We start from the raw sequence: 15,920 nt of genomic DNA, 5'->3' as shown, positions 1-15,920 counted from the left end.
TCAGCCAACCAGGTAACAAGAAAATGATAAGCTAGTCGTGCAGGCGCAGCATCTATTCACCAAAAGCTTTCCAACCTTTCCAGACCTGCTAAATATACCTCGAACCCGTGTTTGTGCTGCCTACTACGAGATCCCAGTAAATGGAATTGAGACTGGTTAGGAAGATGTCAGCCCCATTTTCACCATTAGTGAACTGGAGCTGAACTGATTGACCCGGGTTGAGCTTCCTAAACTCTTAGGTTGGGGCTTAAATAATTTTCCAAGGTATTCAGACTGTACGCATTATGTGTGACGTCAAAATGTAATTAAAATAGGAAGTGTTCCATAAAGGATAATTTCAGAACCATGTAAGAGAACAGTATGGACCTAGTGGGAGAGGAAATTCTGTACTCTTACGGAGGAAGGAAGAGAAGGAGAAGGAATGTTTATCGAATAGGAGGAAGAGAGAGGAGGAAAGAGAGAACCATAAAACATTAACGCGGAGAAGCATAGTTTTTCCGGTTGCTTTGTGTGCTAGTGAAACTTTGTCTCTTATCCTGAGGAAGAACATAGGCCCATTATATCTGAGAACAGAGCGTTCCGAATATTTGAACCTAAGAGGGTGAATGAGGGGGCACGTGGTAGCGTAGTTGGTTTGGGGCTATGCAACAAGCCGGAAAGACGCGGGTTCAAGACCCGATGAGGTGGATTTTCTTTTCAATTGACCTAATCCTTCCAGCAGCAATAGGGCTCTGCGGTCGACTCAGCCTCCAAAAAAATGAGTACCAGGAATTAATTCAATAATTTTCCTGGGGAGTAAAGCGCGGCCGGCGCGTAAGGCTGACAACCTTACCACCATCTTTGAGTCGACTGTCTAGAAAATGTGGGAACCTCAAAGTCTCACAACCTGTTACAGGGATAGCTTTACTGTTTTACTTAGAGGAAGAATGTAACGGGAGAAGGTGAAAACTTCGTAGTAACTATCTTAGTTATTTGTACTTTCCATCAAAGACTACTAGAGACATTAGATAGAGAAGAATGAGGTGATCGAGGCATGCAGAACGCATGGGAAAAACAAGAAATACGCATGAAATTATGGTCGGAATCGCTGCAACATATATGGATGTAGACGAAAGGATATACCCTGCTGACAAATCTGACTTTGAAGGGTGAGAATAAAAGGAGTAAATAAGATTTTTATAACAAGGCAGAAAAAAGTGGCGGGCACTTCTGAACTTGGTAAGAGAACTAAAGTTCCGTCGGGTAATTTATTTTCGCATAGTGAACTATGAAGTTAGAACGCATCTATATAAGTTGGTGTGATTTAAGAAATTAATAACAGTCAACAAGAATCAGGGGGCACGAGGTAGAGTAGTTGGTTGAGGCACTATGCTACAAGCCATGATATCGCGGGTTCGAGTGCCGATGAGGTGGATTTTCTTTTCAATTGACCTAATCCTTCCAGCCGCAATAGGGCTCTGCGGTCGACTCAGCCTCTAACAAAAATAAGTACCAGGAATCTTCCTGTGGGGTAAAGGGCGGCCAGAGCGTAAGGCTGGCAACCTAACCGCCATCTGTGAACCGATTGCTTAGAGAAAATATGGAGGTCTTGACTTCTCACGGCCCTATGGACCTTCACGACCAGTTACAATGATAATTTTACGTTTACCAGCATATGCAGCTATTTGGACACTTCATAAATTCTGCTTGTATTCATCTTATGTGTAAAATTTTAGCGTTGATTGATTATAATTTATAGTAGTTGAATTATTTATGGCCACAGCAGATCTGCATTGAAAATATGGCACCCTTGCAATATGTTTATTTTCTAGTATCTGAAGGACGAGGCTACACAGCTTCGTAGCGTCACCAGTTTCAACTATACAAGAGTTAGAAACTATGGTCAATAACTGGGAGCAATTAACGAGCAACTGCAATTGTATCGCCTGTTTATTTTCACTCAAAGTTTAGCCACTAACTTCTGCTTACATTTCCCTGTAAAGAAACTGCCACAAGGGAAAAGTACGTATGGCGAGCTGTTTGCTGTACAAGAAGTGTGTTACGTTGACGTGCATGTTGTGGTCATGACGCAAGAAAGCAGCACTACGCGTCACACAAAATGGGGTGTGCTAAAGTTCATATTTAACCCTGGGGTCTGATCTCGCTCCTGACGACGATGTATCAAGTCATGTTCACGTTACGTAACAGAGGATTATAAGCACGCGCCGTTCGACTTGAATGTCAGATCAGGAAAGTCGTGTGAGAGAATAATTCATTGCTAGGCAACGACTCAGTAAATACTGCCTAAAAGCCGAAACATCAGCAGAAGCGGAAGTTCATTTGCTAGCCAATAGGTTCCTAGCACCTGTATCTGCTGCAATGAATATTAACAAAGGTATTCCCGCTACAACAAGCAGAATAATAGAGGACTATTAACTGTTCGACATGATGACTTATATTCCAGCTGCCTGGCAGTTGTAAAAGGGAGTTCATTCGTGCGTTCAATACAGTCAAAACAGATCCGTCCTCTCGTCAGAGAGGGTGCCCCACAAAAATAAGACCGTAATTGTCAAACGGTAATAATTAATATCTGGTCATGAGCCCCAGATGGGGGCTCGACACCAAGACTTATTGAGTGACTGACCGTCAGTCGCAATATGACTTTGAATTTGACTTGATTCAATGTAGTCGAACCCGTGTGGAGACTGGGTCCAATACCTCCACCGTGACCCTGCGAGACGTAGGAGGAGACGAGACAGTAACACATTTCAACAAATTCAGGTTTTTAAATGTATCTGATAAATAGAATATGTCACAGTTAGCAGGAACGATCTGTTCTCTAGGCTGCTTATCCCTTAGAAATGATACAACACTGCTCCAAGATGCAACAAAATGGTGAAGACAGTTACCTCTTGATAGTCCCCAAACTTCTCTGTGGATTAACAGGTGTTCAAATTCTTACTTATTTCTTTAGAAACTTGTCGAAACATACGATTTTCAGGTGATTTGATTTGGTCTGGTTTACGGCTTTGATTACAATAGCAAGAGTGTCATGCAAACATCCTCCCATTTTTTTGCATCCAAATGTTGATGTGCTAAACTTCAGCTACAGCATTTTGAAAATGAGCAGTGACTCCTGTGTGTCTACTGACGATTGAAACTGCACCATCAGTTGCACAAATGATTGTGTTTTGTAGTGGACTATTGTTTTACTTGAAATAACTCTTAACTTCTTCGTATATTGTCTCGTCTTTGGTTTCGATCTTGAGCTTTCAGCCAAAAAGCATTTCCTCCTTAACCTTATCATCATTCAAAAAACTAACATATGTCATCAAAATAGCTGCATTTTCGCGTGCAGTGGATACATCGATTTGGAGGGCAAACTTCTTAGCTTCCAGTTGTGCAACTAATTGTTTTTCCACATCATTTGCCATTTCATCAATACCCCTCGATACTGATGAGTTGCTCAAAGGGATCATCTGAGTAAATTCATGTACGTGTACACTCTGGTTGATTACAGCTGAAATTACAACAGACACTGCAGGCAATATCAAAGATTCCTCAATATTGTGTGGCTTACCAGCTTTGCAGTTAGCTTGGAAATCTGACAGGCTGCTTCGGGTGCTCTTTCATTAAATATTTGTTTTGCTGTTGACCTTGTTTGGAAATTATTAAGCAGTTTTTTTTAAGTAATCAATTGATTTATCCTTCTTGTCTTTGTGGGTTGCTGCAAAATTCTTCCGCAGCTTATATGACGTCATGCTTTCATTTGAAAATGTAGTCATAATTAGACAGAATGGCATTCTTTTCTCCCCATTGGCAAGGTACTCAATGGAATGTTGCCGACGTGTTTTATTCGTCATAATAGCCATGGGTAAACTGATATAATAAAAAACAAATAAAAAGAAATATGGTATAATACAAATGAAAATAATTTAGTAAAATTATAAAGCTCTTGTTGTAATACATACTTAAAAACTGAATTAATTATTTAAAAGGTAATATAAAAAATAGTGAAAAATTTATAAACAAATTAATATTACAAATGTTCTTTTCACTATACCGTTGAGATTAATATCTGTTTATCTATCTATCTCTCTATGTCCCTAGAGCCCTTTTTGGGCCTTGGCCATTTTTCAGGTTCTCAATCCTATACACAGCCGGTAGAACACCTTGGACAGGGGACCAGCCCGTAGCAAGGCCGCTACCTACACACAGAACAAACAAACAAACACAAAATGGATACACAAACTTCCATGCCTTGATGGGGATCTGAACCCACGATACCAGTGTTTCAGCGGGCGAAAACAGTTCAAGCCTTAGTCCGCATAGCCACTGTGATCGGTTCAATTTAATATACTAGTAGTTATTATATTAACCAAGATAAAAAGGGCTACAAATGGATGTGCACTGGGATTTATTATTTTCAGTTTTTAAAAAAATATTTTTGGACAGCATTTGCATTAATATTTTATATAAAATAACTTACTATTCTATTAAATTTTAAATTTGGTACTATTTATTATTTAGTAACTTAGGTTGGGTTTCCCAAAACTAAAATTCGAAAGATAGTAGAGAGTAGGAAAAACCTATGACATTTGCTTTTTTCAAAAGCGAGAATTAAATGAGGAAAATTATAAAATTACACTTACTACTACAAAATTACAACACATAAACTACTCAACAGAATTATTGCATCACCTCACTAAATAATACCCAAATTGAATATATATTTTAATGAAGACAAAATGACATATTCTGGGTTAATCACATGAAGAAACTTAAAATATCTTAAAAGTATTTTACGTTTTATTTCACAACAATAATAAAAATAAATAATATTAAAAGATGTAAATTATTAAAATTTTCACTCCTTGCCTTTCTTAAATGCCTACATAATTCGCGTCTATAACAGCATATTGATGTAAGTGGTATACATGAATGAATTCACATTTACATTACGGGAACATACAGAGCCCTAGCAACGTAAGTTAACACGCCTCCAAGACGAGAGGGTGGCGGGTGAAGCAATAATTAGGTGAAGCAGTGTATATATCGTTAGTGCCAATAATAATTTCAATTTTTCGCTATTAATTACACCATGTTTATGATTTCAATCTATAATATTAAAATAAACGAAAAATATAACATCTGGATCAAATAATTTTACAGTTCCAGGAGATGGCAATCAAAATAAAAAGCAGAATAAAACACGGATATCTATATGAAAGGTTATCTATACTGCTCCATGGGAACAAACCATTTTTGGCAATTTGACTTCTTTAAAATTTATGACTGCCCTATTTCTAAATTTCTAAACCGGTCGGCGTTAATAATCTTTTATACTATTGCTGGCGTAACGGGCCAGGGGGGAAACAAGTCAAATATATTGAAAAGATATAAACCGCCACGCAGTGATCAAATTCAGGCAGAACTGATTCAAGCATGAGTTGACTGTTACGGTGTGAAATCCATAAGCTAATAAATTCTATTTGTATGATGTACAGTACCTTTCTCAATCTGGTTATTTAACGATGCTGTCAATGCGGAAATTGTTTAAATGTTGATCAGAAAATGATAATGAATATGGAGCAGTTGGTGGAATGTGAACTGTCGGAAGACAATGAAATAATAGAAGGAAATCCATCTCAGTGCTAATTTGCCCACCACAAATCCCACATGACTTGACCTGGAGTCAAACGCAAGCTGCCATTGCCCGAATTCGGCGGCTGCCCGCCTTTGCTTGCGCCACGCAACACTTCTGAAAGTGGATTCGTAGTACGAGTAATATGTTCATAGTTACGCATTATTGGGAACCCTACGCGAATAATTCGAACAGCGAATTTCACGGTTTATTGAAATAGTTTTCTTTTTTTTTTCTTCTTCTTGTTTTAAAATATTTAATACATTATTTCAGGTTGCCAGAGCGGTGGTTATGAAAAGTCCTATCTTCTGGGACATAAAGCTGTGTAGCCCATTAAAAGTCATCTGGCGTTTCGGAGGAACATCCACCTTCCCTCCATATTCAGGAAGGTAAATGCTATATGTTTGTCTGAAACGTCGGTTGATCCTCAACGGAATACAAGGCATTATACCCCAGAAGATGAGACTCAGTGTGAAAACAATTTGTCCAGCATTTGACGGTCCCACATTATCTAGACAATCGGCTCAAAGATGGCGGTAAAGTTGTCGGCATTACGCACCGGCCGGCCTTTATCCCCCAGGAAGATTCATGGTATTCAGTCCTGTTAAAGGCTGAGTCGACTCCGGGGCCATAGTGCGGCTAGAAGAATTAGGTCAATTGCAAATATCCACTTCAAGAGGACTCGAACCCGCGACCTTTCAGCTTGTAGCACAAACTACCCTACCGCATACCCCATTATTCATATTCGTTTCGTATTTAGCTCTACAACGATTTCTCTGTTTTCTGTGGAAAAATTTGTTGAGTGTTTTGACACAGGCCTGATCGTTCCCATGAGTTGTATATTTTGACATGAAGACTGTTCATGTAAATAAGAGCATGATTGTTTGGGCTGGAGTGCCTCTTATGGAATGACAGCCTTTGGAAATTAGGAATTTCTAACATCTCCTCTGCTGAAACAAGTTTCAGATGACACAGATTTCAACTTACATACCCCAAGCCTTAGAAATATAACTCCAGAAACTAAGCACGAAATATTTTCTGTCTTGTGAATCTTCAGGAATGCTGTTTGTACGTTTACTTTGTCCCCTCTAACCTTCTGCTCTTTCACTACTGCAGTCTACAATTTGCGTCGTGTCTCAAACTAAGACTTCTTCACAAATCCGCGATTATATCATATTTTCCTTTCTAAAATAATTAATTGACCGCCTCTGTGGTATAATGGTCAGAGTTCCTGACTAGAGATCTAAAGGTCTGGGTTCGATCCCCAGCGCTACAAGATTTTCCGAGAAGTAGCTGGTCTGAATTGTGGTCCACTGAGCCTCGTGATAATAATTAAGGAGCCATTGCAGTGAAATAGCGGCTCCGGTCTAGAAAACCGAGATTAGTGTCCATGGGGATTCGTTGCGCTGACCACGCGATACCCTCTATCCGCTAAAGTTGGCATTAACTTCTCCGACAAGCGGCGGTCTCTCGGTAGGTATAGTTCGCTTGCGGACTGAAAAAACTGTGTAAGATTTGAGGCTTTCACGGCGGTGACTATGAAGAAAGCAGTCTTCTGGGATTTGGCACCGTGTATATGTGGTGTTAACCGACGTTTCGGAGGAACGTATCGCCCCCATCTTCAGGGTCAAAGAATGAGCTAAGCAAGAAATTAGCATGTTATATAATCGTAACAAGCAACGCTTAATTTCGAAACCGCAAAACGAAGCTGAAGATGGAGGTGATGTGTTCGAATGTTTGTACTTGAGTTCCGCTTCATAATGGTTTCTTCCTTGGCCTATTCTTCGGTCCTGAAGATAGAGGTGGCATGTTCCTCTGAAACATCGATTTTCTTTCAACGAACTACACGGCGTTATATCTCTGAACATAGAACTCTTCATAATTACCATTATGAAAAACTAATTCCTACTTACTTGACGATTTTCGAGAAATTAGGCACGTAAATTTTTACGATATCGTCGCATATTACGTAAGTCTCGTGTTAACAGGGTAATTCCCCGTCTTCACAGCTGGCGATTCTACGGTGGTCTCAACACCAGAACCACACAATACAGTGCAGTGTCATTTTTGTGATTATGAATCTTCGAAAAATTGCTAATGTCATTATTTCTGCAACGTAATATGAGAACATGGTGACGAGATAAGGTCGATAATTCACTTTTCATGTAATAGTAATAACGGCATAATTAACTTACCGCACCTAGGATGCATTATCTACGTACCTACATGAATCCTATGTAGCTTTTCTGTGTTTTAAAATGAAATAATGACGAGGACCCGAGATTCTACAACCATAGGCTTGTCCGCGAATTTTCAGACGGAGGGAATCTGCTCTGGTTTTATTTCCGGCTTGAGGAGTGTGGAATTTTAATCTGGCAACTCGCTTTAATTGTATTAATGTGACGTGTATATCCACTGCTAAGAAACGACTCGGTAAACACACTCCTTCTGGAGAAGAAACGCGCAATAAGATATCGATATCTAGGCAACGGATTGGTAAACGCGCTTCATTAACAAATGGGGTTGTGTTTTCTGCGTGGTCCGTGCAAAGAGGTTATAAAGAAGTGTTTAGCAGCATAGCACAGAGTCGAGTTTCGTGATGGCAGACTGCCATGATATGATCTTGGGAGCAGAGGAATTGAATTGAATCGATTCTTTTTAATTAACAGTTGCAAAATAATTGCAAGAAAGAATAAGGCTGCGGAAAGAACACTTCATGTGTGATTTGAAATTACAATGAGACTGTTATAAATCCGTTACCAGGATACGAATAGCGGAGACTGAGAATCCTAGTGCGCATGTGTAACGGTGAACTGCAAAGTGTGTAGATCAGCGATAGCGCTGTATTACCTGTAGCCCCGAGCTGAAAGTATAAGGTGTCGATAAATCTAATCACTCAATCCAGAACCCTTCCTATAAGTCACGTACAAAACCCCCTATACGTGACATTAATTCTAAATGGGTTTTGTCCATTGCATCAGCAATCTTTTTCACTCGGCTTCCATTTTATTTTGAGCGGTTGTTTTGGGCCTATCAACATATATTTTATACATTAAGTTTCAGTAGTACTGCTAACGCTGTAAATATATGTGAAATGTGCTCTAGACAACTGACAATGTCAAACGGAATATCATTATAATAAATCAATATTTCTTACGAATATTTAGAGAACGGCAAGCGAGTTCCAAGTTTGCTGGCTCATGAGTGCTTTGGGCTTTACTTCCCTCCTCCATATCCGGCCATAATATTTGTAGTGCTTAAACACAGGGACAATAACAGACGCCACGTATCTCCTCCGAATAATATGCACATCGTACTCTTATACATAACTGAAACAGGTTCCTTATTCTATATTACGTTTTAATGTCCCTAAATGAATAAAATATATTAGTTTAAATAAAATGTGTTAAATTTCTTAGAAGTAGCTTATTGTACAAAAGATAAAGGCATTTCTGTGCCAACCAGGAAAACAGTGGTAGTTCCTTTAAATGCCCAGCTGTATCACTTAAATATAATTCTCTGTGTAGAACAGAAATAGCAAGACAAGAATTACGTCCATAAATAAGACGCCGGACTAATGTACGAACTTTTCTTTGCCGGATGATTGATTCGAAGGAAATTAATTGTTGAGGAGCTGAGTAACATTAAACAAACATGGACCACGAGGGGCAACATTGTGGCGTTTAAGCCTTTTAAACCATTTCGTACACCTAGGCATATATAAAATTATAATATTAAAGTGGATCTTAAAGAAATGGTGTGTTAGGATATGGACTTGATTCACCTGGCTCAGTATAGAGTATATGGTCCAATAGATTTAATAACATTGCGGATTTCATGAAAGGTGGGGAATTTCTTGGCTAGCTGATTGACTAGCAGCTTCTCAAGATTGACTGTGATCCATGAAGATTATTCTCTTGAAGAAACACCTAGATATTTCTGTGTACATATTCTCATGGCTTATTTAACAAAATTTGTCAAAAAATGCCCTGTTTAAGTAGCGTCTCCAGGCCTAATAGGGCTCTGTACTGGACGATGTGATGCAAGTCAGTGACTCGCCTTGATTCTGAAGCTTGCCCCAACGTCCTGTACCTTGGGGCTGTGCTACCTTCTACAGTACGTAGTACGTACAGTACTAGCAAAACTTACTTAATTACTTACTCATGGAGCTGAGCCCTTCTAGAGAAGCCGCCAATTCTGTAGTTACTCAAGAATTTCCCAGTATTTAATGAAACCCGAAGGTTCATCACCGTGGTCACAAGAGCCCTCCACTGGTCCCTATCCTGAACCAGATCAATCCAATCAATACCATCCCATCCTATCTCTCTAAGATCCATTTTAATATTGTCCACTCACCTACACCTTGGTCTTCTCAGTGGTCCCTTTCCTTCTGGCTTTCCCACGAATATCCTATATTCCTTGTCTCCCCCATTCGTGCTATATGCCCTGCCCACCTAATCCTCCTTGACTTGATCATTCTAATTATACTAGGAGAAGAGTACAAGTTATGAAGCTCCTCATTATGCAGTTTTCTCCAACCTCCTGTCTCTTCATCCCTCTTCGGTCCAAATATTCTCTTCAACACTCTGTTCTCAAACACCGTCAGTCTATGTCCCTCTGTTATACCGTGACTAAATACAGATCCCTCTAAAGTTATCGTATGCACATAGCTGTTTGATTTTAAATCGGTTGTTTCTGCAGTTGTTTGTCATTTGTATAGCACATAGAGCGTTAGTTACGTAACTATGTAGTTAGTTCTGCGTTTGTTCTGCTGTAAAGAGAAGCTTAATTTTTAATTCCACGTGACACGTAATGAAGTGCAAACAGAACGGGCTTGTAGTCTTATCTCTGCATCAGGAGGCCCCACGAGACCTGAAGCAAACATCTCGGGTGTGTTGTGGCTATACTCACGCACTACGAACGGCTTTGTAATTATTGTGACCATATTGGCTGGATTCTGAATATCCTGCTTGCAGGATACGTAGCTTCTTGTTTTCTATCATCACGTGATCGTGTGTGTAAACCCGAGAGCTTGTTTTGTTTAGAATATTTTTGCTTAGTTATATTAGCAAGTATTTTTGATAATTATCAAGTTGGTTAGCCTGCAACAATTTCTGACCGTGGCCGATTTCTTGTACGAATATTATCCTGGACATTTATACGCTACGTTGCGGGCGGTGGATGATGTCAGGCATAATAGCGGCCTAATGACACGGCTGGTAAGTAATTCGTTACTTGGATAGGTACTTAGTGAGTTAGTGTATTTGTTCTTCTTTTAATTTGTTAGTTGTTCAGTTATCGAAAGGGTTGTTTTGTCATTTGTTGCTTAGTTACATTTTTAAAGGTCACGCCATAGCTCAAGCTGTTAGTCGCTGGCTTCCCACCGCGGCGCCCCCGGTTCGATGCCGGGTCTAGTCAAGTGGGATTTGTGGTGGACAAAGTGGCGCTGGGGCAGGTTTTCTCCGAGTACTTCGGTTTCCCTGCCAATCTTCATTCCACCAATTGCTCCACAATCACCCTCACCTATCATCTGGGGCTGGTACAATAGACCAGACGTGGACGCAGTACAAGGTACTTAGTCCCACCCCACTTGTAATAAAAAAATTACATTTTTAAATACTTATTCGACTTTTGTTTTAATATCTCTGCATTGTTTTCTTAACTGGTTAGTGGATAATTAGCTTCTTAGTTGTTTTTCGGAGAGTTACATGGTTGTCTGTTTATTTGACACTGATTTGCAAACTATGTTTGAGGTGGATTGAATTCTTCTTTAAGACAGACAAGAGAAAAAGTACCGGCATATACCTCGAAGGGGTGTACAGCATTTAGAATCTATATAGGATACCCGTTTGAAAATACCCATGAGTGAAATCAAGACGTAGAGAGAAGACGATAACAGATTAATCATTAAGGTTTGTGGGTTTTGTTCGATGTGTGCAATCTTGAATTTCAGATTCTGTCTTTAGACTGTGTTACTATGAAACAGTTTCACTGCTATATAAATCCATACTACAACCACAATTATAAGATTATAGAAAGACAGGAAAAAAAAAGGCATCGGACCGATAAGTAACCCGAGAAAATGTTGGAAGAGGTAACTTTCAAATGTAATTAGTTACTTTCTGTTTCAGGTAATGATGTTCAGTGAACCACTCGCATGTAGAACAAACGAAGAACTGCTGACGTTACGAAGAATGAACGTGTTCTGATATGTCTGTGAGTGTTCGGTGACTGTCATGTCTTCCCTCTTGGACCTATAGGACATTTTCGCCTCGATTACTCTATTTAAAATCAATTAGTACATGTTTCTATATGATCTCAGAACGAGAAGTAAAAGACTGCCAAATTATTTCGTGATTTTCCGATGATCAAGTTTTTCTTTAATCATTTTCATCCAGTGTATAATGTAACATATTATCTTTTGTAAGAATTTTGAGTCAGTGTTGCTAACTTTTGAAATGAGTGCTTCGGAGTTTTTCTATCAGAACAATTCGGATACTCTTTTCGGTTTTGAGAATGAATCTATAGAGGAATATCTCGTGAGGACGCTCGGTCCCAAACGCCTGCCTCTCGCAGTAGTGTTGCCTATTACCATCATCTACGTCACCATATTTGTGACGGGTATCATCGGTAATGTGGCGGTCTGTGTGGTAATTGCGCGCAACAAGTCCATGCGGACGGCCACCAACTACTACCTCTTCAGTCTCGCTGTCTCCGATCTGACTCTGCTTCTCCTAGGTGAGTGTTGCATGTCAGTGGCTACTCGTCACAGTGCTCAATGTGGAGCTTTGTATGGTTATCACATCCTTGTGCATGGCCACCAAAGTTCTGTTGTGTTCAGCTTCAACGTGTCCTACCTCACCCTTCTGCTCCCAGGTGAGACATAACCTTCTTTCTCCACTCGAAATATATTTACAGTAACATTAGCTGGAAAGGGTGAAACTGAACCTCTCTGCAACAGATTTTTGTTGTTGTTTCATAACCTCAAATACGAGGCCATTGATATGGTATTATCTTTAGACATGCTGTGTATTTGTGTGTAATGTGCAAGTAATGTGTCACAGATTCACTCACCTATCCGTTGTGTAATATCTGTATAACATAAACAGAGACGAAATACAAGCAAGTTATCGATTTCAAAACTAGGAACGACTAATTTTGATGTTTTCCTTCTTTACATAATTAAATCATTAATTTGTAGATAGGTTAGGCATGAAGCACATATAATTTAATCAACTTATCCATAGAGTAGTTTGGTTGTGTGGTTTGGTAAGGCGCCATTTAAATTCAAGATTGTTTTAAGAGAATAATTAAACGAGTTTTACATTAGCATGTCAGGCACATGGAAGAATTCAAGTGAAACATGAACGGTCCTGAATTTAGTAGCACGTAATCGAAGAAGAGCAATCCCGGTCTGGTCAAGTGGAATTTGTGGTGGACAGTGAGGCGCTGGGGCAGGTTTTCTCCGAGTACTTCGGTTTCCCCTGCCAATCTTCATTCCACCAATTGCTTCACAATCACCCTCACCTATCATCTGGAGGTGGTACAATAGGCCAGAAGTGGCCGCAGTGCAAGGGACTCAGTCCCACCCCACTAGCAATAATAAAAAAAGAAGAGTAAAGAAAGTTTCAGACAATCTGGGAAGAAAACACGACTTAATATGTGACGTATTTGCGCTATGCAGGATACCCCCCCTCCAACGGTGACGTAACAGCATCGGAGCAACTGCCGCTGCTACGGTAACAGGCCAGTAAACACTCCGTCCCCTCTCGCGGTGACGTAACAGGGGATACCGCTGGTAACGCGAGGCAACAGGGAACGGTATAAAAAGCCGGCTGAGCAATGTGTGATCAGAGAGTGTGTGATCAGGAGTGACACAGTGCGGATCGTGAAGTCGCCGAGAGCAGTGGATGTAATTGTGATACTGCCCATGGCAGTAATTGTAATTGTAATTGTGAATTGTGTGAGAGTGAGAACGAATGTGGAATAAATTCGCTATATTCAATACGGCGTGAAATTACTTGTCGCGCGTTACATACCCAACACCTGACAATATATTCTAGAAATGCCCAAGTATATAGACTGAGTTCTCGGTCATGCCTTTAGAATGAATCAATGTGGCCGCTAGTGTAACTGGTCAAATTGGCAACTCGAGTAAAGAGATTTTGTGTTGCAGTCCAACTTAGGGCAATGGTTGCAGAATTTACATAATGGCGCTAATTCAGCTTAGCAAAGATTTATCGCATCCCCTTTCTGTACTTTATGTGGTTGTATAAAGAGCAGATTTCTGTCAGAATTTCAATTTTAAAATTGTTGGGTGCAAATGGGTGTCTGCTTATTCAGATTTTGAGAAATTTATGTCTTTAAAATAAAATTATAACTTTCTGCAAAATACCCAAATGGAAAGTGAAAAGTTCTTTGTTTGTTTCTATTAAATTGCAAGGACGAAATTTTTAAAAAGTAGGGAATATGAAGGCAGTGTTACTTTATATGTTTCTTTTTTATATTTCTAGATTCATTACGAATGCGTTAAGTTCCTTATTCTGTTTCTGAGTGTTAATATGAGCGCCTTGTACAGATTCATTCGAATTACTTAGTTCTCGGAAGTTCTTTTACCGAAGAAGATAGTTTATGAATCAGTTCTTCATTGCAAAACTTTCATTATCGTTGCTATGACTATCTACTGAGAAAACAGATATTTCTTCTTTCAATTCAAAGGCTCCCTTTGTCACGAGGAACCAGCCTGTTTCGAAATAGCATAGGGAGGCGTTGTGTTCTCCCTCCATATCACCACATTAAATTACAAAGCGTCTTCTTCTGAATGTAGTCTGCAGCTCCTCGCTCATGTCCCTAGATGAAGACGCCTGTTTGTATAGATAATGTGTAGAGTTTTCTTGTTTACCAATGTCTGAAGTCCCGCACTTCGTCCTGATTTTGGCTTGCCTCCGTCAGTGGAGAATACAAAGCAGTTTTCACAATTTAATTCATTCTCCTAACAGAAAATATTTTATTATATTGAACATTAACAGCGATATAGCTCTATCATCAGCAAAGGTACGATATCAGTTATTTTTATGCTTAATTAATTAAGCACCACCCCATGAAGACGTATGGCAGAGTGAAGGTATAGCTCCACCATCCTTGCTCTCAGCACTAGGTCGATATTAGTAGTCGTTCTCACGCTCCTACTGGTTCTCCCCCCAAGGAAAGAACCCTCAGTACCCATTGTATAGGTGGCTGGATGGGCTCCAAATCATATCTAAGAATCTTCAGTAATATTGTTCTCCAGAACTTATCAAACATAAGGAATTGCCTCTGCATTTTCAACTTCAGTGATTGCCACATATATTGCAGTGAAAAACATGAGGTTCTCTGTTGAACATGAAGGTCTCCTGGAATATCAGGTATATTTCTTTCTATTGTGTTATCTGTAAAAGGAATTTCCCAGAGATTTTTGTCTTGTGATTTATCAAACATTGGTTCAACTATAACAATAGGAGCACGTAACACTGAATATTCTCAGACTGAATGAAGTACTCGGCGTTTCATATTTCGCTTGGCAAACATTGAATTGTGAAAGTACGATTTGCTTTAATGTAACAGTTGTTAGTTTTAAAAATGCTCGGTTTTGATTACTGAAAACATTTCATTTTCTACGTAATAATTTAAATGTTTTTCAGAAACTTTCATGTCTCTTTCGTTTAATCAGTTTCATGCAGTCAGTATCCAAAATGTGCGTATAAAGTAAACACTGTGGCATCTCTTCACCTTCATCATCGTTGTTTGTGAAACCAAATGTCATATTTCGGGCGTGCCTTTTGCATTCTTGCTCTTATATATAGTTTCTTTACTGTAGCGTGCCACAGTTTCTTTGCTGTAACGTGCAACAATTTCTTTACTGGAACGTGCCACAGTTTCTTTATTGTAACGTGCAACAGTTTCTTTACTGTAACGTGCCACAGTTTCTTTGCTGTAACGTGCAACAATTTCTTTACTGGAACGTGCCACAGTTTCTTTATTGTAACGTGCAACAGTTTCTTTATTGTAACGTGCAACAGTTTCTTTACTGGAAGGTGCCACCNGTAACGTGCAAAAGTTTCTTTACTGTAACGTGCAAAAGTTTCTTTACTGTAACGTGCAACAATTTCTTTACTGTAACGTGCAAAAGTTTCTTTACTGTAACGTGCAACAATTTCTTTACTGTAACGTGCAAAAGTTTCTTTACTGGAATGTGCCACCATTTCTTTAGTGGAACGTGCCACAATTTCTTTACTGGAACGTGCCACAGTTTCTTTAC

At 39.4% G+C, this 15,920-nt stretch overlaps 1 protein-coding gene across 2 annotated transcripts in view; it reads left to right on the top strand.

The window, feature by feature from the left end:
- The window catches only part of LOC111871820 (neuropeptides capa receptor), an 87,444-nt gene that overhangs the window by 9,352 nt on the left and 62,172 nt on the right, over positions 1–15,920 (top strand). Inside the window, exons 1-2 of one of the 2 annotated variants that reach the window (XM_033754447.1) lie at positions 10,540–10,842; positions 11,755–12,361. In XM_033754447.1, the coding sequence (XP_033610338.1) occupies positions 12,082–12,361 (280 nt within the window). In that variant the 5' untranslated portion in view covers positions 10,540–10,842; positions 11,755–12,081. Of the gene's footprint in view, positions 1–10,539; positions 10,843–11,754; positions 12,362–15,920 lie in introns of those variants that run through there. The other variant, XM_023865189.2, reaches the window with a different exon arrangement.

This window comes from Cryptotermes secundus, unplaced genomic scaffold (genome assembly GCF_002891405.2).
Source record: "Cryptotermes secundus unplaced genomic scaffold, Csec_1.0 scaffold428, whole genome shotgun sequence".
NCBI lineage: Eukaryota > Metazoa > Arthropoda > Insecta > Blattodea > Kalotermitidae > Cryptotermes > Cryptotermes secundus.
This window is presented reverse-complemented; position numbering and strand designations above follow the sequence as displayed.